We start from the raw sequence: 27,957 nt of genomic DNA on the forward strand, positions 1-27,957 counted from the left end.
ATAATTACTATCGAAGTGTTTTGCTTTTATTCACAATGGGTAGCTGGTATCTCGCAGTCAAGCATACAAGACTATAGCTTTCATACTTGTTTTATTTAGTTTTTGTATAAAATCTATGATGTATAAGATAGCATTTATAACGCTTATGTCCTTTTAAGGCTAAATATTTATTTTAAAAATGATTTCTACGTTTCTGGGATATTTTATATTGCTTAAAAGTTATGAATATGGAACGACAAATACTCATTCAGTGCTACCCAGAAGCTTTATTCGGTATATTTTTGCTCCATTTTTTAAGTTTCTATTAGCATAATGCCATTACTTATGTATGTTGTTATGAAACTTTGCTAACTTCCAAGTAATGTAGCAAGCAAGTATGACGATAAAATTTAAACTGGATATAATAGATTCGAACTGTTAGCTTAAAAGTGGCATTTGTATTCAGAGCCAAGCCAAAGCATAATCCTAACTCAGAGAAAATCATATTCTATTTGGCAATTAACATATAACATGAATATTTGTATGACATATATTTTATGCATTTTAGTTTATTTGAATGTCCTTAAAATAAGTATTTAATTTTCTCTTATGGTATAAGTTACAACTCGGAGTATGCTGTTGAGTAATTGTGTGAAACTAAGAATATTAATTTCCGCTAGTCCGCTTTTATTTTTTTTAATTTAAATACGAATTGTGTGACGACTTGTGCGTTAATGTCAAAAAGAAAAGCTTTTATAGTATAAAAAATATATATAAAATAAATAAATAAATACCAACTTTAATGCCCAATAATATACATATGTAGTTACAGAATGAAAAGTGTTTAGCACTACAGAGTCCAAGATTTTTTCCTTTAGAATTTTAGAAGAAGATATTTTATCGTATTTATTTTTGAAATATAGATTCTATAATAAGCACATTTTATGAATTGTTTGAATATTTGTCATCTATCTTTTTAATTGTGCTATTATTTTTAAAATTCTCCGCCACTCGAAGCGATTTGTTAAACATTACTTTAATTTGCATATATGTATGTATGCATCCTATGTATATACATATGTATGTACGTACATGTAGATGTAGATGTCGTTTACGTAGTCAGCATCAACGTGTGCTTCAGTGACATGTCGCTGCAACTTGTAGAACAAATCTGCTTAGACAAGGCTTCGTGTTCGTGCACGGGGCAAAGCAAAAAAAATCAAATTATTTATTATATGAATGTATATGTAACACTATGATGATCATTCGGTTGATGATAATGACCAACGCTTGACGCCTGCGACATCGACGCAGCTTAAATTTTTGCTTTGGTTTGGATTATGGCACGAGCTCAATTCAGTTGAGTCCAATTTCTGGAACGGGAAGTGTCGATCAGTCTCGTTGTGAAGAAGCCAAAAAGGCAACTTGATCGCATATAAAAATTCATAGGATTAAGATTAGTACAAGGTATAAGAACGAAAATTAAACGTATGTAATTTGTACTAATCTGAGTGAACGTAATAATCAGAATGCCAACCATTACCGAGGACTGCATTGATGGGTTTCAGCAGTACTATGCTAGGCCACTCGAGCGCCCAAAAAAGAAGTCATTTAAGCAAATGATCTATGACGATGAGGATAATTCATATTTCGGACGCACTATTGACAGTTGGGGTAAGTCTGGGATACATATATACATAGCTATATTTGAATGTGAAAGAATCTTTTTAAGTGTCTGCTTTTGTTGTCAACAATAGCGCGTTTAATAAACTACGCATGCATTTGCTCATTCATATACACATAATCAACTGTATTTTAGACATAAAGTAACTTTCTCATAAATTCATGTAAGTTATGAAAGCTTAAGGGTTTGTTTTTGAATAGCTCTCGTCAATTAGGGGTGGTAATTTATTTTGCACAGTATTGGCCGACATAAGTATCAGACTAATGTCGGGTCAAATATACTGCTCATCATGTTATTATCCAATAAATTTTACTACTTGATGCTGATTTATTGTGAAATTCCTGTTTATAAAATCCATTTGTTGACCAAAATAAATTATGTCGCAATTAAAATATTAAAGCATTTTGTTTTCCAAACAAAGACTAACCACAAAAAAAACTAAAGTTTGGATTAAATTTAAAATTATAAGTCTGTTTTATTTCTTGTCGTATTTAGTTGTTTACATAAGTATAAAATGTTACAAAATGTGATCTATTAAAAATGTATCCCAATTCTTGAGTAAGGCTTCCTTTCAAAAAAGCTTAAACAATAAAGAGTGTTGTATAGATTCAAATAATGTCATATCTAATTTATATTGCTTTGGAATAAATCAAATTGGCGTTAAAAAAAAGGTTGCTTTAAATGGAAAATTCATATTATCTGTAAGATGTATAGATTATACATTCTATATAACATTATAAAGTCAAAGATTTTGATTTCAGTTATTAGTTGAAATAAATATAAAAGGTTAAGATAACACAGATGTTAAATCTAGCATTTTAAATGCACGGCGGATGCAACTAATTTATGCCGTACTAAATTGAATGACCTTTTTAAATTGATGACCTCCAAGTTTATTATGTCTCTGATGACGACCTTTGTACGCATTCAAAGAGAGAAAAAACTTATGTCACAACTTTATTTTGTTTTCAAACAGGTAAAACTAAACTTGATTAGCTTTAAAATGGTAAGGGAAGCTCTAATTTAATTTTTAGATTCCAAGAAAACAAAAACGAGGCACTCGAAAATAAAAGAAGTTACGATGTTCGAGTGTTCAAACATAAATTTCATTTTTTTGTAAGAGAGGGAGCTAAAATCTTTTTTTAACAACAATTCTTGTTGCAAAATTTAGTGGTATATCAATCAAAAGCCTAATAGTAGACATGGGAATTTGGAGAAGAAGATTCACCGATCTACATTTAATTTAATTATATTTACAAATCACTTCAACAAAATTTGTTAGTGCTCTGCTATATTTTAACACTTTCCTTAAATTTACCTTTATATGTATTAGGTTGTTTGGTAATGACATACCCGTTTTTAGATTCAAATTTCGTGCTTCGCTTGTGAAGTCAAATATAGTCGTATTTACATGAGCTTCCACGTTAAAAAATTACAATCGATTGAAATGGAGTTCACAAACGCAGAAATTCGGGCAAATTTTAAATTTTATTTCGCACAAGGAAAAACTTCTGCGGAATCTCGCAGACAGATTATTGCTGTCTTAGGAGATAACAAACTTTCGATTCAAATCGCCGAACAGTGGTTTAGGCGTTTCCGAAGTGGCAATTTTGATACCGAAACACCCAAGCCTTCCGGACGACCAGTGACCGTTGATACGGATAAAATAATGGAAATAGTGGATCGAGATCGTCATGTGACATCGCAGAGGGGCTGCAACTAAGCACGGAAACCGACCATAGGCATTTAAAGTCGAAAAATTTAACAAACAAGCTCGATGTGTGGGTGCCTCATGTGTCATCCCAAAAAAAACCTTTTCGACCGTGTATCAATCTGCGAATCTTTGTTGTACCGTAATAAACTCGACTCATTTCTGGATCGGTTAGTCACTGGTGATGAAAAATTAATCACATATGACAACATAAAGCGTAAAAGATCCAGGTCGAAGCACGGTGAGTTGTCTCAAAAGGTGGCAAAGCCAGGACTGACGGCTCAGAAGGTGTTGCTGAGTGTATGGTGGAATATCAGAGGAATTATCCATTATGAAGTGTTGCCCTATGGCCACACCATCAATTCTGACCTCTACTGTGAACAACTAGAGCGATTGAAGATTGCACTTGAACAGAAGCGGCCAGCCATGGTGAATCGTAAGGGCGTTGGGTTCCATCATGACAACGCCAGGCCCCATACATCTTTGGTGACGCGTCACAAGCTACGGGAGCTTGGTTGGGAAGTGTTAATGCATCCACCTTATAGTCCGGACATAGCCCCAAGCGATAACCATCTGTTTTTGGCCATGCAAAATTTTTTTGACAGCTCCGCACCACTTTTGCAGCTTTCCAAATAGCGAAAACTTCAACCTAAGAAATGCTACCCCCACCCCCTTCCAACTTCGAGCCTTGATGGTTGTGGAGATCATTATGAATGCGCAGCCCTACATATATAGCAAAAAATATATTTATGTCGTCAGTACAAGGGAGGAGGGTAGTATAGTCAGACGCTACGAGATACTGGACTTCCAGTAATGACACTTGGCCCTCGCTTAACACATATCCTCTTATTTTGTACTGAATCCATGTTTCGCTTAACACGATGATGTATAGGAACGTAAACCCCGTGATAAGCGAAAGGGTTTAATGCAAAATAAGGTTCAATACAATATTCTAAATTGGTAGCAATAAAAATTTTGTATGGTTCAAATTTGGTCTGTTTTTATTAAAGTTTTCTACATTTAGTCAAAATTCACCAAAAGTTATTGTGGATATGCCTTTAATAAATGCATAACATTCATATTTTCAATATTATTATTTGGTATTATATAAAAAAAAGTTGCTTCATATAATTAATCAACCGGTTAAACTTTATAGAAACTTAAAAATGCTAAAAACTAAGATCATATATATACCCGCTACCCATAGGGTAGAAGGGTATTATAACTGTGTGCCGGCAGGAAATGTATGTAACAGGTAGAAGGAGGCATCTCCGACCCTATAAAGTATATATATTCTTAATCAGCGTCAACAGCCGAGACGATATAGCCATGTCCATCTGTCCGTCTGTGTGTCTGTCCGTCCGTCCGTATGAAACACTGGATCTCAGAGACTATAAGAGATAGCGCTATAATTTTTTTTCGACAGCATTTGTTATGTTTGCACGCAGATCAAGTTTGTTTCAAATTTTTGCCACGCCCACTTTCCCCCCCGCAAATCAAAAAAATCAAATAACAAGCGTAATTTTAAAGCTAGAGTTGCGAATTTTGGTTTATACAATAACTACTTTAGTAGTTATGATTCCTGAAAATTTGGTTGCGATCAGATAAAAATTGTGGAAGTAATTAAATAAATACTTTTGTATGGACAAAAACGCCTACTTTCTAGGGGTCTGAGTTGCTTTGGCCGACAATCTAGCACATTGTGCCGTCTATGGTATATTTTGAATGGTGTACTATATCGATATACCAAACATATCATTCGGTATATTTTTAGTATTTTTTAGTATTTTCGGTATATTTTTAAAATGATACCGCAATATTTTGGCTTTATTAAATTTGGGTAGCGGGTATCTCACAGTCGAGCACACTCGACTGTAACTTTCTTACTTGTTTTCTATTCATATCAAATTTGAAATGGATTTAGTTTCATTTATAGTTTAAACCAGTTCCTTTTTTTCAACATGTTTTCTTCTTTGGTGGCTCCCTATAAAAAAATCAGTCATTTTCGATTGTTTGGTGGCTTTTAAAACTTCTTTTAGCACTCCTTATAAGGCAAAAGTATTTTCGATGACCGGATCTGAATTTAAAAATTCAAGCTGCTAGCATATGCAAAACCTTCTTGGAGCTTTTCTATCGTTAAACCAATCTGATCGATTTCATCCGCGTTGAAATTTTGCTTGGGCAGGAATTCCTTTTCTTTAATGAACCTTTGTATTTCTTCTGGGTATGTGGTAGCAGCCCCATCATCGGCCGATGCCGCTTCGCCCTTAAATTTTAGGCAATGAATGGAAAACCTTTCTTTTATTTCTCGAACCATCCATTACTAGCAACGAAATCTATGCTGGAAGAGGGCTCTCCATTTTGCTCGAGCTTTCCATAAATCCTTAGTGCCGTTTCCTGAATGATCCGCTGTCTTAAAGGGATCTTTTCTTCGTAGCTATCGATATATCAATATATCAATATTTTGCAATCGTGCAAGAACGAGGTTTTTAACGTGTTAAATGGGGGATGGAAGCAAATTTGTAACCGTGTAAGGCCGAATTCGTGCTAAGACAGTCCGTGTTACGTAAGGGCCAAGTGTATGTCGATACCAATAATCTCTTCAAATGATTTAGTTGGGGTCAGCCTGAGAGCGCCTCTGATTAAGTAGCGCTTGACGGTTTGTCCTTTCCATGATGGTTAAAAAGTCTTTTATATTGCAGTTGCAAAATGCTTCTGTCCTCCATATAAGCACTTAACTGGAAGGTCCATCTATTGGATTAACAGCATGTGTTAAGGCTAGATTCCAATGAAGGAGCGAGAAGACTCCACCCAAGACTACCACATCGCGCCTCCTTTGTCATGGTCGAGTCACCCCATGTAGCTAACAATCCCATGGATTGAGGATTAAGGAAGCGATAGATCGCTGGTGCAGTGCTAATAAAAATAAGACCCTGCGTAATTGAAATCGCATGTCAAGGAATTATTGAAATCGCATGTCATCGATTGTCAAGGAATTTTTGGTTTAAATGATTTTTCTATGGAGAATACTAGAGTATAGAGAGGAGGCTCAATAGACACACCCTCTATGTACGCATGCTCGTTAGCCATCGGATGCACTGTAAGGCTGAATATCATATAATCGGTGGGAATCCAATGACTGTATTTACTTGCCTTCGACGAGAATGTTATCTTTGAGTTGCTCTAAAGGGTAAGGCATAAATCCAAGCGAAGGTGGAACATTTTAGTAAACTTACTAAAGTTGCATCGATCTTCTAGTTCGACTGCAGAGCCTGCACAATTTACGGAATGCGGTGAGGAATCCTTTTTATACCCGCTACCCATAGGGTAGAAGGGTATTATAACTTTGTGCCGGCAGGAAATGTATGTAACAGGTAGAAGGAGGCATCTCCGACCCTATAAAGTATATATATTCTTGATCAGCGTCAACAGCGATATAGCCAGTCCGTTCCGTATGAACACCTAGATCTCAGAGACTATAAGAGATAGAGCTATAATTTTTTTCGACTTTGCACGCAGATCAAGTTTGTTTCAAATTTTTGCCACGCCCACTTCCGCCCCCGCAAATCAAAAAAATCGAATAACAAGTGTAATTTTAAAGCTAGAGCTACGAATTTTGGTATATATAATAATTACTGTAATAGTTATGATTCCTGAAAATTTGGTTGCGTTCAGATAAAAATGAATTAAAGAAATACTTTTGTATGGGCAAAAACGCCTACTTACTAGGGGTCTGAGTTGCTTTGGCCGACAATCTGGACATTGTGCCGTTTATGGTATATTTTGAATGGTGTACTACATCGATATACCAAACATACGTTTGGTATATCTATTTTCGGTATATTTCAAAATGATACCGCAATATTTTGCCTTTATTAAAAATGGGTATTTTACTTGCGGACCTAGTCTGGATATTTACGTTTGATTCTAGCTTCTTCATCAAGTGGATTTTACTTGCGGACCTAGTCTGGACTGAATGTTGTTGTAATCCATGAATTCCTTCTAGGGCATTGGCGTCCGTGTCGATGATAAGCTACTTTCGGGAGAACCACTAATCTAATGAGATCTTCCGGTGGAGCAGGTCAGTCGTGCTAACAGCAAACATCCTACACAGCTATAGCATTACGACAGTAAGATCATAGGTACTGTAATAAGGCAGTATATGAGCTTTAAACTCCTTCCCAATAAAGATGGCAGTTCTCAATCTACTTACCATCGTCGGAATAAAATGGTTGTAGTTTTCGATTCCCTGTTGCCATTTGCTATGTACGGTTTCTAGACCAACGCCATGTAGACAACTCCTTTTTCTATGATAAAGAGGAGCTCCACCGAAACTGTTTTGAATTAATAGTGGTGTTAAGTTTAAGCACATTCAGTAGAGGTTCGCAAACACACTGTGGAGTTAGTGTACAGGAGGAGTCCGTAGCGCTATCTAGACCAAGATATATTTCCAAATCAACTAGCTACAACGGGTTCTCATTGAATGTTCTGAGGTAAAAGTTCACGTTACGCTTAAAGAACTTATCCTCGATTTTTTTTATCTGAAGGATCACGTGTCCTACTTTATTGGTAAGAGCACATTGAAACAGCCGGGTTCTCCTTCTTTACCTTCTGAAAAAGAACCCATTCTCCTGAACAACAATTGCGAATTGAATATTGGCTTTCCGCATGAACTTAATGTTGTGTCTATCCACTACGTCTTGCCTGACTCTCTCCTATAAGCCGACCAGTTCTTATGGTCTGCGTCTACAGGGACCTACGGCACCCGCGTAAATCAACCTCATGGTTGTGTTCGTGACAGTAGTGTTGCGGGGTAGCACCTATACCAAATCAGAAATGTGATCGTTGGCGATTTCCTTCGATTTCCTTCGACGTTTAATCTAACATCCTAGCCCAAGTTGTTTTCTTCGTATACATAATCAAAGATAAAATGGGTAATTTTATTCTTGTCAGAAAATAGGACACGAGTGGTCACAAAATTAATAAAATGGCGTAGCATATAAAAAACAAGTTAAAAAGGTACAGTTGAGTGTGCTCGGCTGTGATATACCCGCTACCCGTTTTGAATAAGACCAAAATATTGCGGTAATATTCTCAAAATATACCAAAATAATATACCTCAAAAATACTAAAAATGACAAATTGTATAATTGATATATTGATATGGTACTAATTTAAAGATAACCCATAGATTGCAAAATATACCAAATTGTCAGCCAAAGCATATAAGACCCCTATTAGGTAGGCGTTTTGGCCAATACAAAAGTATTTCTTCAATTTTTATCCAATCGCAACCAAAACCAGGAACCAAAATTCGAGAGTCTAGCTTTAAAATTACTCTTGTTATTCGATTTTTGTCGATTTGCGGGGGCGAAAGTGGGCGTGGCGAGAATTTCAAACAAACTTGATCTGCGTGCAAATATAACAAATGCTGCAATAGCTCTATCTCTTATAGTCTCTGAGATCTAGGTGTTCATACAGACGGAAGGTGAGACGGACAGACGGACATGGCTAGATCGATATATCGATGTTGGCCTGACAACTTCAACATCGATAGTGACATTACATCGACTGTTTTGACATCAGAGGCAAAATACGGAAATATTCTCCTATTTTTGAACAAAAATAACGATTTAATTTGATCTCAAAAGATCCCTAAATGAAAATTTAGTTAATGAGAAAAAACGAATTGTTAGTTTGTAAGAAACTGAAAATAGTGTTCTGTTATATTCATTTTAAGTTGTTTTTGAAATACATTTATTTACTTTTTTCGTCCATTTTTCGTTGTTTTATAAATTGAAAAAATTTGTTCGATATATCGATGTGTCTGGGAAACATCGAAAACATCGATATTGGGGAAACATCGATGTTTTTGCACCTCCAATAGTGATAGCACGATTAATCATATGATACCTCTCAATCGTTTAATTTTTTTTCAATTAGCGCTTTAATTGTATCGAAAAATGGAATTCGATTAATTGAATCACTAACGGAGTATACTACAAAATAATCGCGACACTAAATGTTTAGTAGCATTTTATAATGGTTCCAACAACCAGCAAAGTGTAGAAACATTTTTACAAAATGAAGGAAAAAAGTGCAGTGACGATTATGCGAGAAAAAGTTGAAATATTGCAAATAATATGTTTTAGCATTTAAAGCTGAGCTATACATTATAAGCTATATGTACATATATATGTATGAATATGTTATATCTGGCCTGTATTGCTTCCTTATTGGCTCATCAGTACTGGCAGAGCGTCTTTTTTATGGCGAATGCTACTTCTACAGAAAAGACTAATAGGCTAACTTCTTCGCGTCTAATTATTTTTTCTTCATTCAGTACTAAATAAATAAGTAATTGCATTACATTCACATGTAAAAAAAAAATTGCTACGCAAAAATTAATTAATCGATTATTTTTATTTTGTTTAGACTAATTGCAATTATAAATTGTATGGTTTCAATTAATCATATGATTTAATAATCGAATATATTAAACGGTAACCCAATATATGTACCAGAGAACGGCACGGGTATACACACTCAACGGGTGCACCCGTTACTCATGTGCCTTTTCGGTAGCCTTACACTCGCGAGTGGCCAAAAATACACACACTCGCGAGCCTTATACTCATGAGCAATAAGTGTATCGCGAGCCTTACACTCGCGAGTGCGAGTGCCGAGGCATACTCGCCACTCGCGAGCCTTACACTCGCGAGTGCGAGTGCCGAGGCATAATCGCCACTCGCGAGCCTTACACTCGCGAGCCTTACACTCGCGAGCAGTGTTGCCAATTCTTCTTCTCATAAAATAGCTAAAGTAACATATGAAAAACGCTAGAAACCGCCAGACAATTAGGATGATAGCCAAAATATAAAGCTACGTTAGTAAAACAATATTTGTATTAATTTGATTTTTTTATTAAGTATTTTTGATCAGTAAATTTCGTCAATCATGCCCTATTCTGGTGCAGTTTGTTCTGTGAAATTTGTTCCCGCACAACAATCCCAAATGGTCAATGGGCTGACCAATGAATGCGTCGCAATATATGGACATATGTATAAAGACAATGCCGCCTCTTGCTGGCAGGTTTTTTTTAGAGACAGTCGGTAACAATCGTTATTTTTTATTCGTCTGTGAAAACGCAGATGACGAAGATTTATGGTTGCGTGCAATTCACAAAGTTTCGTATTAATGGTGCATTTGCAATATTTACAAAAGCATTTGGGATCATCGGCTGCACCTAGAGGCAACCAATTCTTAAAGAAGGGCCTTGCAACTAAGCATGACGCGGGGTTTTTGTTTATAAATCTTGGTATTTTAACTGCCCCACACGATCGTTTTGGAAATTGTGAAATACCCAGATGGTCATGTATATAGAGTATAAAACTAGTAAAAACTATAAATCGATAAAAATGCAAAGATCTTTTGGCATATCGATGTTTTTTTTTCCATTGCAATGCAAAATTACTGCAAGGTTTTAAAGTGTGGCATAGTAAAACATAAAAATACACAAAGGTACCAGATGTTTTTAAAAAACTAAAGTTCCATCAGTTTTGTTTTGCAAATAGCTATAATTCCCGCTAGCCGCTAGTTTTCAATTTATCCCGCATTTTGCTTTTGAAAACCGTCAGATCTAGCGGGGAAATAGCTAAATATGGCAAAAGCTGCTCGCGAGCCTTACACTCGCGAGCCTTACACTCGCGAGTGCGAGTGCCGAGGCATACTCGGCAATTTGCGATCGGTGATTCTATGCACTCGGGTAAAGCCGGTGCCGGTGGTTATGGGTGGACCGGCACGATTGTATGTATGTACATACATATGTACGTTTGTGTGTATGTATATTGAGATGCAAGAAATGCCGTCGGCTTTTTGTATTGTTCTTGTTATTGCTGGTGCGATGTTCTTGCACTCATTTTATTTCTTGAAAATTTAAATTCGAAAACTATTTTTGGCTTTGTGTAGTGTATTTATTTGATGTCTTATATAATAAATAAAAATTAAATTTTAATTTTAAAGAATTTTTATATATTGATAAGGAACAAAACAAGTAAAAATACAACTAATCTGTTTTATTTTTATGCTTATAATAAGAATGTAAAAAATAAATTTCAGGAAAAACCACCTGATATTTTATTTGATCATTTGTCAAAGTAAAAAAACACCCAAAAATCATTCAAAGAAGTCAAAAGTCATAAAATCTACCCGCGAGCCGCGACACACAAGCATCAATAGGGGTGGGGGAAAAACACCCGAGTATTTGCTCAGACACTCGCGAGTGTCTGATCAAACACTCGCGAGTGTCTGAGCAAAACACTCGCGAGTGTCTGAGCAAAACACTCGCGAGTGTCAGAGCATTTCGTCAAGAGTGTCTAAAATGATCGGTTGCACGAAGAACAACCACCCGCGAGACACAAGTGTGTACAAGCCGAGTGCCTAAAATGATCGGGTGCCTTTGAATAGGCGAGTGCAAGAAAGGCTCGAGTATGACAATGACTCATACTCGCAGCACTCGCATGATTTTGAATGAGTGTGTATCTCTCACTCGGTTTGCGAGTGCACGAGTAGCACTCGCACTCTTAAAAGTACGGGTGTGAGTCGAGTGTCGAAATTTGCCACCCGTGACGATGTCTGATATGTACATACAATATACACACATATAGTAAGCAAGTCAGCGTATTAGTTGCCTAAAAATTGTCTTGTTCTTCTTTTATTATTCAGAATTATGTTTATGCAAATGATAATAGAAACAGCACATAAATATGGAATATTTTTTAAACACAAAACTACCAAAAAAAAAAAAAAATCGATGAGAATAAAATAAGTAACTATTTTCTTGGCGTCTCATTTAAAGTCGGCAATGGCGAAAAGTCAGCAGCAGACTGTATACTCGAGTTTCCAAGTCTGCTGCAGTTGTACAACCACCCGCGAGACACAAGTGTGTACAAGCCGAGTGCCTAAAATGATCGGGTGCCGAATAGGCGAGTGCAAGAAAGGCTCGAGTATGACAATGACTCATACTCGCAGCACTCGCATGATTTTGAATGAGTGTGTATCTCTCACTCGGTTTGCGAGTGCACGAGTAGCACTCGCACTCTTAAAAGTACGGGTGTGAGTCGAGTGTCGAAATTTGCCACCCGTGACGATGTCTGATATGTACATACAATATACACACATATAGTAAGCAAGTCAGCGTATTAGTTGCCTAAAAATTGTCTTGTTCTTCTTTTATTATTCAGAATTATGTTTATGCAAATGATAATAGAAACAGCACATAAATATGGAATATTTTTTAAACACAAAATACCAAAAAAAAAAAAACTCGATGAGAATAAAATAAGTAACTATTTTCTTGGCGTCTCATTTAAAGTCGGCAATGGCGAAAAGTCAGCAGCAGACTGTATACTCGAGTTTCCAAGTCTGCTGCAGTTGTTAGTTAAACGCTGTTCCCAGATGTGCGAAATCTTCACAACTCCATATAAAAAAACCGGCTTGAAAATTTTTGCGGCGACATTTCGTTCCGCAACTCCCAGTACAAAAAAAAAATAAACGCTTCGATTCTTCGAAATGGAATGAATGTGGATATCAAATCAGCAGATGCACATGCGAAAAAATAGACAACCTATTATTGCGCACTTATATCGGCAAAGTTTACAGAATCATCGATGAATGGGATTCATCGGTATTTTTTTAATTTCCTATATACATATTTAATAGCCAAATGTTTGAGTGGTGTGCCCATAATATTTTGTTTTTTTTAGCATTTCCGTGCAAAATTTAGAATCATAAAGTTTGCCCACAACGGTCACTCTAAATTTGGAACTTGCTAAATATATTGCTTTTCCGCACTTTAAAATTATGCTCATTTGTACATTTTTTTCGGTAGAGAAATAAAAAATGTTCCATGCAGTTGTAAACAAAAACTCATAAGAAATGTATTTACGCATATCTTTTGAATTATTTTTCCTCGACATTACTTTGGCTAAGATGGATCTTTTGTCTGGAATTCCCAGCATAGCGTCTATCAACACAGGATTAAGTCAGAAACAAATTTTTGCTTGCCCTTCCACAGAGCTTCGATCTTCTTATCGGCCTGGAGAGCCTGCTGGATTGGCGGGAAACTCAATGTAGTCCTTCTGAGAGGACATTCACAGATGTTTCTATTTGCTTTTCCGAGTTGGTTGCACTCGGCGGATCTAGAGTGTTTGTAACAATACTGGAGAACTCCATCTAGTCCGTATTGTAAGGGTTTCTGAATGTCTCAACCATGTAAACCCTGTTAAGTTCAATTTTAAACTGAGTTTACCTATTATCAGAGAGGGAGTATAATAGTACTTATATATGTGGGTTCCTCACCTATATTGCACGGTTCCTGAACCAAAGCATGCTCGCGAGGGATCTGTCTGCATGGACAATTCCGTCAAAACCTCTTCGGTCTTGTCAGTCAGGTTGAAGTTCAGAGGGAATCGGTTCCGCTCTCAAGACCGAAATCTGCCTCTACCTTCCTTGACCACAATATGTGTAGGACCTTGTCGGTCGGATGACATTTTTTGAGGCAAAGGTACACGCTTCATAAGCCCCAAGCCATATCACCTTTGCGCTTTTAAGGTAAAACCGCGGCTTCCTTATTGATCTCACTCTGAACGATTATCGGAAGGAGCACCTTTACCTCCGATATGGACGGAATATTATTTCTGTTCACTACGTCCAGGTTGGCCCCTTCCCATAAGCCGTCCAGCTTGAAGACGGTTGCCTTCAGCTAAAGCAATGTTGGGTCGTCCTTGCATGTCAGGGTGTTAACACCTTCAAAAGTGAACATTGGGCTGTCTCAGGCGTTCTCCATCCACAGTGTGTCGACCAGCCTGTTATAGGTCAACCGACATATCTCTGCAGACATTTTTCCGTTAGAGCAGCTGCTTGTTAATGGCTTCAACTAAAACAAAATTAAAATTATTTAGTTCAATAGACTAATTGGGAGAAGTGATAAGACTGCACGGAATTTTTAGAATTGTATCGGATTTATTTTGAAATTTTAAAAACCATATATTTTTTTTTTGGCAATGAATTTTAATTGTTTTTTCCCGGTATAATTATTGCGCTAAGAAAATAACGTTTCTGTTCCCCGTTCCCTTAGTCTTCCTCTCTTGTTTGTTTACTGCAATCTTTTATTCCCTATTTATTTTACTAGCCAAACCCCTGGAATATATACATACTTGTATTCTGCAGACCCATCTTTGCGATTTTGTTAAGAAATGTGGATATAAGGAGAGTGATATCACATTCCAACAAGATAGAGGTCCAAAACACACGTCCAAAATCGTCAAAGAATGGATCGCAAACAAAATGTTTAGTTAATGGACTGATCTCAATCCTATTCGATAGTGAAAAATCAATTGGGACTCTACGAATCGGTTTCAGTAAAACAGCACAAGTTGTGGCAAGAATGGAGAGCTATTCCAAAAGAAGTAATTCCAAATTTGGTAGAATGTATGCCAAATCGAATAAATAGTGTAATTAGAAATAAGGGTCTTTGGAACAAGTATTAAAAATAAGCGTGTGTTAAAAAGTTCATATAGAGCATAACTGAGCACATGTTATTTATTCCTCAATTAGATCAACTAGTTTATTTTGTTATATTTTGTATAAGAATTTGTTAATAAATATTCGAAGAAATAGCCCAACAAATTTAAGTAGTCAGTTTTCGAATTCACTGAAAAAGGGATTTCTGGCCCCGTAAAGGAAATTTTACAAATTATGAGTTAGCAGAGATTATACCTCTCTCACAGTTTGAATAATCAGTACTGTAGACCAGAAACTTGTAGTCGAGATTGAGGAAAGGTTATAATAATTGAAGATATAATTGAAGACGATTTTGTAGATCCTTTCTTTATTACTGTGCACCCAGTTCTTAGATTTTGGACGTTTAGTCTCTGCAGGTATGGAAGAATTATGTGTGGCCCGTGATATTCATTCCTGATATTCAGTCCTATATAATATGCGCCTCTTCGTTTTGCGAGAAACTAATGACGTAATGTACGTAATCGTTGCATGACTCCTATTTGCTCATTATTGTTGCCGGGAAAATAGTCTGCCCAATTCATATTTAACGTTTCAAACCAAAAATGCTGTTGCCTTGGCTGTTTAGTCCGTAGGATAGAAACGACATTTGTGTTATATGCAAGTGCTTTGTGAGATTTTACGAAAACACCTTCACACATTGCCATCATTTTGAATATGTTTGCCACATTCTGGAGAACCTCCTTCCTTATAATTTAAATTCATATGCGACTGTTTTTTTTCACACAACTCCATGCAAATTGTTGCAACTAAATTTCGTTCCGCAGTTCCCACCACTATAAAATTTTAAACGTATCGATACTCCGATATTGGAATGTATGTGGATATCAAATCATCAATTTCACACGCGAAAAAATAGAGAACCTATTATTCCTCTCTCATATCGGCAAAGTAAAGAGAAGCATCTAAATGAATAATTTAAAACCCAAATTAAGAAAAAAGCGCCTGAGGCATTTTGATAGAATAGGATAGAATATAACTTTTTTAATGATATTCCTCGCATTAATTAATATTATTGAGTAGTATATAATTGTAAAATTGAAATTGAATTTATTTAATATTATTATTATTATTATTTATTTAATGTTTTAGTGGTGTGTTTCTTACCGTTTCCGTACAAAATTTAAGGTCATAAGGGTTGCCAAAAACGATCACTTTAAGATTTAGGGAACTTGCGAAACGAATCGCTTTTCGCACGTTTAAAATTTTGCACATCTGGTTACAACACTTAAAATTAGATTTTGTGGTTGTCCGGGTCACCAGATCGATGCCGATAATCCCGTCAAACGTGGAAAGCGAGTGGAGCATAGCGAAATTCGCATTAGTTTCAGAGATAATCATTATACACTTTTGCGCGAAATTTATATATCTATGTTGTGTCTTCACTAGGAAATGTTTCTCCACGGATATAACAATACATAATTAATAAGTATTTGGTCTTGCTACTGTTCCACATGGGGAATCAGGACCTTATCCTTAAAAAATGAATATTGTCGGGTCCTCTCGATTTTGACTTTCTAGCATAGATTTTCTTTCTGGGTTGCAAATAGATTCTTTTTCTTCTTATAGTTGATTCCTTGGTTCCTTGGGTTAAGTGAATCTGATCGTGCTTATACAGATTTTAGGTTCTGATTTTATTATTGGCCGTAGCATTATCTTGCGACTTCCTGCAGGATTTAGCCACGATTAACTATTAAAATTTGGCTATTGCGGTTGTTATGGTTGGGGAAGTTAATTTCCAAAAGCGTGATGTTTTGAGTTGTGAGGATTTGTTAAAGTTTTTAGTTTGACAACAAAGTTAGTTTAATCGGAAATATTGTTATTTGTGCCATTCTATGAATGATGTTTATTCTGTTTTCGAAGCGAAGCTGTTCGAAAAGTTTCAAAATTTGTTTTAGCTTCCTTCGCTAATGCGAGGACTGAAGGGAAATGGACGAGAAGAGCCACGGTTATAACTGCAGTCTTTAAAATTTCTGACAATTTGGTTGGGATCAGATGAAATTGTTGAATGCATTAAAACAAATAAATTGTATGCGGCATATTTTGGCTAATATTTTGGTATATTTATCGAAAAAGTGCGATATCCATGAAAATCAGCTGGTTCACTTGCAAATTTTGACACCTTAAATTTATTTCAAATTGTTTTGTAATTCTAAAAAAATAAAAACCAAAGTCAAAAAATCAAAGAAAATAGACAGAGGCATACAAAATGTTTAATGAGCGATTTGCTTATTATGATGTAAAACAGAAAGAAGTAGAGGCATTTGATGAATAATAAAAGAAAATTATATATATCTATACCTTTTAAATGCCCTCTGTGAAATTGCTACTTTTTGTTTGATTTCTTTCCACTGTTTTTGATATTCTTCTTCCTATCTGAGTTTGTTTACTGTTCGCGTGATGCAGTTTGGTATAAACACTTGCATAGAACTGCATCATCAAAGCAAATATACTTGGTCTAAATACTCTTACTCTATTACACAAAATCTTAGAGCGACCGTTTTTGGCAACCCTTATGACCCTAAAAATTATGGCCACACACTGAACCATTTGCCTATAAAGCGGCTTTCCCAAATACGTGAAGTCGTGTTGTTTCCACGCAACTGCATATAAAAACAAGGCCTTTCAAAATTTTTGCGGCGTTATTTCGATTCGCAGTTAGTACAAAAAAAGTTTTAAGCGTAACGATACTCCGATATTGAAATGCATAAGAAAATTAAATCAACACATTTACTTGAGAGAACATAGACAACGTATTATTTCGAATTCATATCGGATGATATGTCATTGAATAAAAGCATCAGGGTGGATGATTTGAAAAAAAAGAAAGCGCATGAGGTATTTTCTCGTGAAGAGAAATACCATTAATTTATATTATTTAGTCGCATCTACATATGAAATTTAAAATAAAAAAAAATAGCAACACAGTTTCAGTAATATGTGGGATATTGTCGCCATAGAAATATAGTAGGCAATGAAGGTGATTTCATCTGTTGTTTTTTAACAACTACATTTATTTAATACGCAAATGTTTGAGTGATGTAGACATAAATTTTGGAATCTTCCAATTCCGTGCCAAATCTAGGGTTATAAATGTTGCCAAAAACGGTCACTCTAAAATTTTGGGAACTTGCGAAACGTATCACTCTTTCGCATGTTTGAAATTATGCTTATCTGGGAACAGCGTTTTAAAGGTTGTCGTATTTTTTGCATATGGAACTGCCGATTTGGCATTCACATGCATTCTAATATGGGAGTATCGACACGGTATTTTTTATATATAATATAATAATTAATTTGTAAAGAAACACAAATCTTTGACGCACTTGCAGTATCCATTTCCGATTTAATTTTTTACATTAATATAAGGAACGTGGTGTCATGTTGCACTGATCAATGCGTTTCATTTATAATGGTATAAAATAATCACGAATATAATTAAGAGTATTGTGTTTTTGGCTCCAATAATACATTTTTTATTTCATCTTGAACATAAGAAATGTGATAAAATTAAACTTTTTAAAATAGCTGAAAAGTTTCTTAAACCGACTCCACATCAGCTTTGTGTCACCTAAAATCTCATAAAGATAGTTGGTATTTGGTTGATAATGATTTCTGTGGCGCCTGTCAGTTTGGGATAAGATCTTAAAACACAAAGAAGCCACCAAAAAAACGTTTCCAGCTCCAATTTTAACATTAACTTAAATCATTTCTTTCCGTCGTATTTGACTGTTTTATGAATTGCTCATACAAATGTAGAATATTATGATATATGTATGTATGTATGTATGTACAAGTATTATTTTCACTCTGTTCTGGTATTACGTGGCACTGCTGCTCTTGAACTCAATGAGTAATGAGTGTAATTCTATTCTCTGAGACTAAAAGATGAACACATTTAGAGCTTAACCATTTTCCGTTCCGTAGACCTAACAGTTTTGCGCTCAAAACAAACTCAAAAGTCGCTCAGAGCGGATACCAAAGGCCAGGCTGAGAGAGCCCGCTTGCGAGACAAACACAGTGAAAAGGAGAATGAGAGAGTGAGGGTTATTTCTTTTTAATAATTTGCTCGCTGGTGGTTACGATGTTATGTGCTAGTAGCACAGTGCTACTCTGTTTACTTGTTGTTGTCAAAGTATCGATACAAAACACGACACGAGAATCAAGCCAAGCCAAGTCTGTTTCACTGTCCTATAGGCAGAGCTCAGTTTTGGTTTTCAGTCTTAAATTAGTTTTGAACGTCAACGAAACGTTCGACGCACAGCGTTCAGCGTTGGCAGCTTGACGGGTATAATTATTATTTAAACGAATAAATTATATGCAACGTAAATTTCACTAGTGCCCAGTAATAATGTAGTGCAATAACACATCCTTTTGTTTTGTGACAGTGCCTTTTATTCTGCTCAGTATTTCATTTCTTGAACGTGGTTGTAATGTTTTGTGTTCCTTGAAATAGTTGAGCAAGAAGTCATGCCTTGGCATTTATCGAAATTGTATCTATAGGGGTTACTTTAAGATATCAGTAGAGGATTTTGTCTTGAAGTACTATACTTTAACAAAAGAGATATGATTTATAGAGCAAAACATTTCTATAAGCTCAGCCTCATTGCGTTATCACATTATGATATTTGTAAGAGTGTGCGGGTCCAGCAAAAAAATGCCTCACTTGCAAACTAAAAGGTGTGGTTGTTTGTACATACATATGTATGTATGTATGTACGTGCAGAGCTAAGAGCGGAGTAGCCCCCGACAAAGTTAAGCAATTTTTTCTTTTTCTCTTTTATCAGCAAAGAGACTTAAAATACGCTTATAAATAATGGGTATGTTGTACATACACTAAGCAGAAAAAGTCTGCGTACAAACTTAACGCGCAACTTTGATGTTAAATAAAAATAGTTGTATTGAAGATATTGGCTTCATTTTTTTTTTAAATTAACAACATATCTATTATGAAAAAATATAACCAGTCTTCATTTATTTCCATCAGCAACTTTTTTAATTAAAATCAAAAAACAAAAAATACACCAGTTTTCGAATCAGAAAAAGTCTGCGTACAAACTTAAATTAGTTTAAAAAAAAGCCATTTATTAATAAAATATTACAAAAATTAGTACGAGGTAGGATAAATAGGAAGGTTTATTGTGCCAATCAAGCGTTTTGGCATTGATTAAACCAATTTTTGGTGAATTCTGGTGGTATTTCGATCCACTCATCCAAAATTGCTCCCGAGGGAGGAAACCGTTCGTCAAACTGGACCAAAAAGGGAAATCTCAGCGGGAAATTGTCGAATTTGTTTTTAAAACGCATTCTATGATTAAAAAAGTCAAAAAAAATTGGAATCAAACCGGCACAGTTCAATCAAAGCCACATTCTGGTAGGCCTCCAAAACTGACCGATCGAGAAGAGCGGGAGATTTTGATGTCGGTGAGGCGTAATCCTGGGTCAACTGCCGCAAAAATTGGTCAGGACATAAAGGAGAACTATAAGAAGGATTTACATGATAAAACAATCCGAAAAATTTCCGAAAAATTTCCAAAAAGTAGGACTTTCATGCCTGTGTTGCGCGGAAGAAGATTCTCATATCACCCGTCAGTAAAGCGAAGCGCTTTGATTTTACAAAAAATACATCCAATAGCCTTTAGCCTTTTGGAACAAAGTTATTTTCAATTATTGGAGCAATTTGACATAAAAGGGCGAAAATTTGAGTGGCGCAAACCTGGCACAGCCCTTGATGTGCATAACCTTGCGCCAGCAGTTAAGTACGGTGGTGGCAGCGTGAGCAACACAGGCATGAAAGTCCTACTTTTTGGAAATTTTTCGGAAATTTTTCGGATTGTTTTATCATGTAAATCCTTCTTATAGTTCTCCTTTATGTCCTGACCAATTTTTGCGGCAGTTGACCCAGGATTACGCCTCACCGACATCAAAATCTCCCGCTCTTCTCGATCGGTCAGTTTTGGAGGCCTACCAGAATGTGGCTTTGATTGAACTGTGCCGGTTTGATTCCAATTTTTTTTGACTTTTTTAATCATAGAATGCGTTTTAAAAACAAATTCGACAATTTCCCGCTGAGATTTCCCTTTTTGGTCCAGTTTGACGAACGGTTTCCTCCCTCGGGAGCAATTTTGGATGAGTGGATCGAAATACCACCAGAATTCACCAAAAATTGGTTTAATCAATGCCAAAACGCTTGATTGGCACAATAAACCTTCCTATTTATCCTACCTCGTACTAATTTTTGTAATATTTTATTAATAAATGGCTTTTTTTTAAACTAATTTAAGTTTGTACGCAGACTTTTTCTGATTCGAAAACTGGTGTATTTTTTGTTTTTTGATTTTAATTAAAAAAGTTGCTGATGGAAATAAATGAAGACTGGTTATATTTTTTCATAATAGATATGTTGTTAATTTAAAAAAAAAATGAAGCCAATATCTTCAATACAACTATTTTTATTTAACATCAAAGTTGCGCGTTAAGTTTGTACGCAGACTTTTTCTGCTTAGTGTACATATGTTCATGGGTGCATACATACAATGTTAATAAGTACCCTACAACGTGCGTGGTTAGCTATTTGTTTTAATTATAACAAAAAAAATCTGTAATTATTAATATTAATAAAAGGCAAAGATTCAAAAATATCTTATGGTCAACGCTAATGACGCGATGAAAATACCACTCCACCGGCAATTCCACTTCAAAAACACATGAGCATACATATATGTATGTATGTATGTTTATATTTACATATGTATGTATGTATGTATGTATACTTTTGTACATATCCTGACATATTTTCATATTGTCTTTAGTACATTAGCCACAGTAGTTTTATATGTTTGTTTCATTGGCATTAGCTCTAATTTACCACGATACAGATGCTTGATTTCTAACTAACAAAAAAAAAAAAGCTTCGCTGGTATTGCCTGAAAAGCGGTTAGTGGTGGTATATTGCGTCAGGAGCAAGCCAAAATGGCGCCAAGAGTCAAGCGGGGGAAACACGAGTGTAGAGAAATTCTCGGGATGCAAAACAAAGCATAGAGCCATTGAGAAATAAGCGGACATGTTATAAATTTAAAGTATTTCTAAAATAAAAAAACACATAATTTGAATTTTTAGATCGTCTAAATAAGTGCACTTCATTTTCGAAGTATTTACAATAACATCATATAAAAGAAACATAAACAACCCACCAAAATGTCGAAACCAGTACCAATGTCAACATCTAATACTGAAAATGACCTACAAAATCTTCGCAAACCGGAACCATTTAGTTTCAGTGATTTTCTATATAATCCCGAGAAGGGTACAGTTATGGGAAGAGATCGTAAATCATGGGGTAAGTTCAGTGGTTTAATTTCATCGTTACACCTGTAAATTGTAGTACAAAGTAATATTTCAGATTCAGAACCAAAAAAAGGCTACTTTAATTGTTTATTATATTCTAAAACAACAGAATATAAATACATATATATGTACATATGTACATAAATATATTTATATTGGACTCGACTGTAGCTTACTCGTTTCTATGAAGATACGATATTAGTAAAATATATTATTAAAATGACAACCCTGTCTAGGGAAATAAATAAGTACAAACAAATAAACAAATTTTAAATACCACATACGAGTAGCTGATGCAAATGTTTATAGTCTACAAGTGTATGTACTATATACATACATATGTACATACATGAGTTTCGCATTACAAAACACTTACATCCCATATATTCGTATGTAAGCCTATATGTATATGTATGTACATATGTTGTTTATATATGTACATACATATGTACATATGTATGTAGCACTACAGCTTTGTTTTTTGGCTGTCAGAAATACATATTTTACGCTGGTACGCCCTGACACTGCAGTTAGAAATTAGTTAAAATTTGTATCTACATACATGTACATACATACATACATACATATATGTACCTAGTAGGTACTACCTACCTAGTAAAAACCTGCTGATCGATATCAAATTTCGAATTTAAAGAAAATTATCGAGTTTTGTAATAAAGTATTTAACAGAACATATGTATGTACATACATAGACATATATGAATATACATATTACACACACTCAATGTTTCATGCAATATATACATACATACATATGTACGCAAATGCTTCATTCTTTTCTAACTTACATGATCACAGCTCTATGTGAATAAAATGCTGAATGAATGAAACTGACATAACCAGACAAGTCAACCATTGATCCACCGGTCTGCGCGGCAGTCACTCGCGGTCGTCGCATAACACGAAAATCAATTAGGGACTTTGCACATAACACATAATAACACACATATGTACATTGTTTTAATTGCCTGAGTTTATGACAGTTATGCATGTGCATGTTAAAGCGGCTTAAAAACTGTTTCCCTAATTAAATTTGCAATGTTTTTTTTTAATTCTTCCAATTTTTATTTTTATAGATGAACATATTTATGTATATAAAACACATGTACATACATATGTATGTATGACAGCTTGGCAACGATCAGAGAGCTATATTGAGCATAGTCAAAGGCAGTCTTGCCAGGTTCTGAGCACCCGTATAAGCTAGATTTTTGAAAAAACAAGCTAGAATAAGCCAAATTTAAAAAAAAAAATAATGCAGAAAAATAACCTACTCCCAAATGAGAGAAAACATTAAACCTTATGTTTTTATGTGGGTTGCAAAAATCTTTGGGGGCTATATTTATGATTAGGTCTTTAAATTTCCATTGCGACAGTTTCCAAAAGAAAAAAACACCAATTGGTATGGATTTATAATAGTTTTCTGTATAATTGAACAAAAATCTAATTAAATGTCTTATTACTGCCTATTGCTAACATATGTTTCTTCGATGCTGCGAAAAATTTGTTTATACATACATACATATGTACATATATCTCTTTTGGCATTTTAACAAACGCTTTATTTAATTTCACAACTCCAAACGATTAGTGGTAACACTACAAAAGATCGTTCTTTGATGTCACTATTAATTAGAAATACATTCACGATCATACCAAATGCACATAACCATCGGCAAAAAAAGAACAGATGAATTTTAAAATAAGCTATATTTCAAGCTATAAGCTAGATGCATATTTTACAAGCTTTTCCATTTTCAAATATGCTAGAACTAGCTTATAATAAGCTAAACTGGCAACACTGGTCAAAGAGGCAGAGGTCACTCTTAAGTAAAGTGTACTCTTGAAACGAGAATTTAAGAGAAATCATAGAAGTGAAACATGTACATATATACCCACATACAATTCATAAAAACATTATTCATTGCTTAAGTCGAGGTGTTCTCTTATACTCTGCGCAAGACAACAGTCCCAATATGAATAAACTATTCAATTGGCGAAATCCAATTTTTTTTTTTTTAATTAAGTGAGGTCGGCTGCTCCGATGTCAATTTAAAAACGATAATTCAATCAAATCAATTGAGCCGTCGACATTGTTGATCCACAGCAATGAATTTTGAATTGCATTACTATTTAATTGAGTTGTTGGTTTACATATAATGACAACCTAATCAAACACTTCCCTGAATTTTTTACAGCTAAAATCGGCACGTTTTATTTTGCTTTCTATGGAGTTCTTGGTGCACTTGTTGCCATTTGCATGTGGGCATTCTTCCAGACATTAGACCCACGAATACCGAAATGGACATTGGATAGTTCAATCATTGGTACAAATCCAGGTAAGCACAATGTTGCAAATTACTCACACATATAAATCTCATCTATAACTTTTTTCAGGTCTTGGATTTCGTCCTCTGCCACCAGTTGATAATGTGGAGAGCACATTGATATGGTATAAGGGCACACAACACGAGAACTATAAGCATTGGACAGACTCATTAGATGATTTTCTTGCAGGTAAGTCCTATTAATTCCATGTCATTGTCACATGTAGAAAACTTGAGTAACTACACCATAGATCTGCAAGACCCATAAGGATTGCTGGTTTATATACATATAATACATAGAAAAACCATAGATTGACTGGAGTTCTCTTTGTTTTTGCTAGAACTTAATGTCAGGAAATCGTTATTTCGATTTGGTTGTGCCGACTTCTAAAAATTTATTTTTTATCAAAAAATTAGCTGAGAATCTCAAAAAAAAATAAAAATTAGTATAAGCAAATCACTGTCACCTAACGCACCAAAAGCTTAACTCTCTGTTATGTTAAGAACCATAAAAAGAAGTAAGAAAGCTACAGTCGAGTGTGCTCGACAGTGAGATACCCGCTACACATTTTGAATAAAAGCAATATATTGCGGTATTATTCCCAAAATATACCAAAATACAAGCTCTAGCTTTGAGGTCGGAGAGGGTTCATGTTTGTTGTTCTCCTCCACTTTAAAAGTAGGGGACAGTTCACCGAAAGTATTAGTAACTGTTTCGCAAAAGTATTATCCCCATTCGGTTTTTTATGGTCCATGCCGATCAAGGGTTTATTTAGCCTAATTTGCTGAACTTAGAATTATATAGGCTATGCTTACTTCCGATCCATACCAGACTGCACGTCAAACTATTTTTTGCGGCAAGCGCACTGGTAAGAGATGTTTTGATTGCCGGCTCAGCAGAAGGTGTTATTAGGTCGATGAACGGTTGAAACTGTTGTAGTTGTTGATAAAGTTCCAGTTACAGTTGCTAATGGCGTCACTGTACTGTGAACGTAGTTTTTTACTATCGATTGCAGCCGCACCAAATATGAGAGCGGACGATCATGAGTTATAGGATGAAGTTAATTGTTTGTAGTTGTTGGTTTTGATTTGTTGTTTAGATACTTGGCTGAAAACAATATTCCAACAAAAAATTAAATGAAAAAAAAGCTTCTTAGAACTGCAGTTATGCCCATTATATTTATTTAACATAAACAATAGCTAATAGTGAGACACATATGTAAGTATTATTGTTTCATAAGTATTATTAAATCCAATAACTTGCCTGGGACGAAAGTTATTTTGATGCTAATGGAAAACAATTTATTGTATTAATAATGTCAACCTTTTTTAGTGTACAAAGTGCCCGGATTGACTCCTGGACGTGGACAAAATATTTACAACTGCGACTACAATCAACCACCACCAAAAGGGCAGGTGTGCGATGTAGATATCAAGTCATGGTCTCCATGTACTAAGGAGAATAACTACAGTTATCACAAGAGCTCCCCATGCATTTTTCTCAAGCTAAACAAGATATACGACTGGAGGCCCGATTTTTACAATAGTTCGCAGGATTTGCCAGCTGCCATGCCCGAAAATTTGAAGACGTACATTGCCGATATCGAAAAGAAGGAGGCACACAAAGTGAGTAGTAGTACTATAAAAGACTCATAGTGAAAAAACAACTTAGAAGATACTAATGGAAGTATTCGTGTAACATAGCTTAACACAATTTGGGTCTCTTGCGAGGGAGAGAATCCGGCTGATCAAGAGAACATTGGCCCAGTCAACTATTTGCCCATTCGCGGCTTTCCAGGTTATTTCTACCCATACCAGAACTCAGAAGGATATTTGAGTCCCCTTGTTGCCGTGCACTTTCAGCGCCCGAAACGTGAGTATAACTCGAAATATGATGATTTAAATTTATATATTTTTATTCATATATTTCATCCTTTTCAGGGGGCATTATTATCAACATCGAATGCAAAGCCTGGGCACGCAACATTGTTCACGATCGCAAGGAAAGAATCGGATCGGTACACTACGAGCTTTTGATCGATTAATGAGAGACTAAAGAAAGGCAAGAAAATGTTAGTAACTAATAGATGTTTACTCTATTGTCTCTAATAGTCAGAATATAATAACAAACACAACACCATATTTATATTTTTCCTAACAACTACAAATAACATCAAAAACACAACTTTGCTATTATTATACATATGCATATATACCACCAAGATAAAAATCGAGTTTGATAAATGCAAAAAGAAAATTTTTTTGATAATGCAATCTTTGAATACAACTCCTTTTTAAATTATACAAAACGCTAAATTAAATGTAAGCTAATTACGAATCTCATTAAGAATGGTTCCATGCTATAACTATTTTACGTGTTATTGCTTATTTAAATTAACATTTAAAAAAATACAAAAACGGAGGCAAACTAAAAATAAATTAAATTTGAAAATGATAATAAAACTGCCATTTAGAAGTGGAAATTTGTACAAGAAAGCTAAATTCTTGTTGAATGTACTCTTCAATTATAGTTATGTGAAATCCACTCTAAACAGGAAACCGAATTATAATAATAATTTATTATTATAATAGGAGTTCACATATTTAAAGTTAACAAAGTAAATCGTTTCGACCAAGAGATGTACAACTTAGATCTACAGTTCAACTTCAATTTGGGAGCCAACAAAATTTTCCAAAAAGAGTGAAACCAAAAAAATTTAAATGCATAAAATACAACAAATTTTATACACAATATTTATATACAGTATCCTACGAAGAATATTTTAATCTATTTACAAAGAAACATAAATAAAAGATGCAAGTCAAATGAAATGTATAACAATCAACTCAATAAAAAAAAAAACAAAAATTTCACTTTGTGTTTAGTTTATTTAACTAAGATTTTTTAGAATATCTAAGAGTCGTATCGTAAATCTTTTGAAAATAATAATAAAGCGTATAACCCCAAATCCGCGTTATACTCCCATTGAATTCAGAATTTTGGACAAGCGTCATATAATTATGAAACTACATTCAAGCATTTACGTGGTCATATGCTATTGTCATATGTTACTGTCAGATAAGATAGGCAATATTACCTAATAAAGTAGACACATTCGCAACCAAGATAAAAATCATGTCAATGAATAGATAAGAGCTCTTATAGAGTGAGTTCTTATACTTTCTGCAAGACTGATTCTTTGTCATTTCTTTATCTCTTCCAATATAGTTCTGTTTCATGAATGCACTTAGTAATTTTCAATAGACCTCAGCGGCGATTATTATTTTTACTTCATTAGATTTTTTAG

The 27,957-nt window shown here is 35.0% G+C and overlaps 1 protein-coding gene across 2 annotated transcripts; it reads left to right on the forward strand.

Annotated features, from left to right (window-relative positions):
- The first annotated feature begins 1,316 nt into the window (after window positions 1-1,316).
- On the forward strand, window positions 1,317-27,505 carry LOC117565620 (sodium/potassium-transporting ATPase subunit beta-2). 2 transcript variants are annotated; one of them, XM_052003223.1, is made up of 7 exons: window positions 1,317-1,446; window positions 1,508-1,653; window positions 24,521-24,661; window positions 24,720-24,839; window positions 25,983-26,275; window positions 26,354-26,522; window positions 26,591-27,505. In XM_052003223.1, exons 2-7 carry the CDS (start codon window positions 1,509-1,511, stop codon window positions 26,692-26,694), a joined length of 972 nt encoding a protein of 323 aa, XP_051859183.1. In that variant the 5' UTR covers window positions 1,317-1,446; window position 1,508; the 3' UTR covers window positions 26,695-27,505. The 2 variants fall into 2 exon arrangements, with proteins under 2 accessions (XP_051859183.1, XP_051859184.1); XM_052003224.1 differs by lacking the exons at window positions 1,317-1,446; window positions 1,508-1,653 and adding exons at window positions 19,140-19,242; window positions 22,074-22,293 and having other exon boundaries at window positions 26,591-27,504.
- Window positions 27,506-27,957: the final 452 nt, after the last annotated feature.

Source organism: Drosophila albomicans, chromosome 2L (genome assembly GCF_009650485.2).
Source record: "Drosophila albomicans strain 15112-1751.03 chromosome 2L, ASM965048v2, whole genome shotgun sequence".
In the NCBI taxonomy this organism is placed as follows: domain Eukaryota; kingdom Metazoa; phylum Arthropoda; class Insecta; order Diptera; family Drosophilidae; genus Drosophila; species Drosophila albomicans.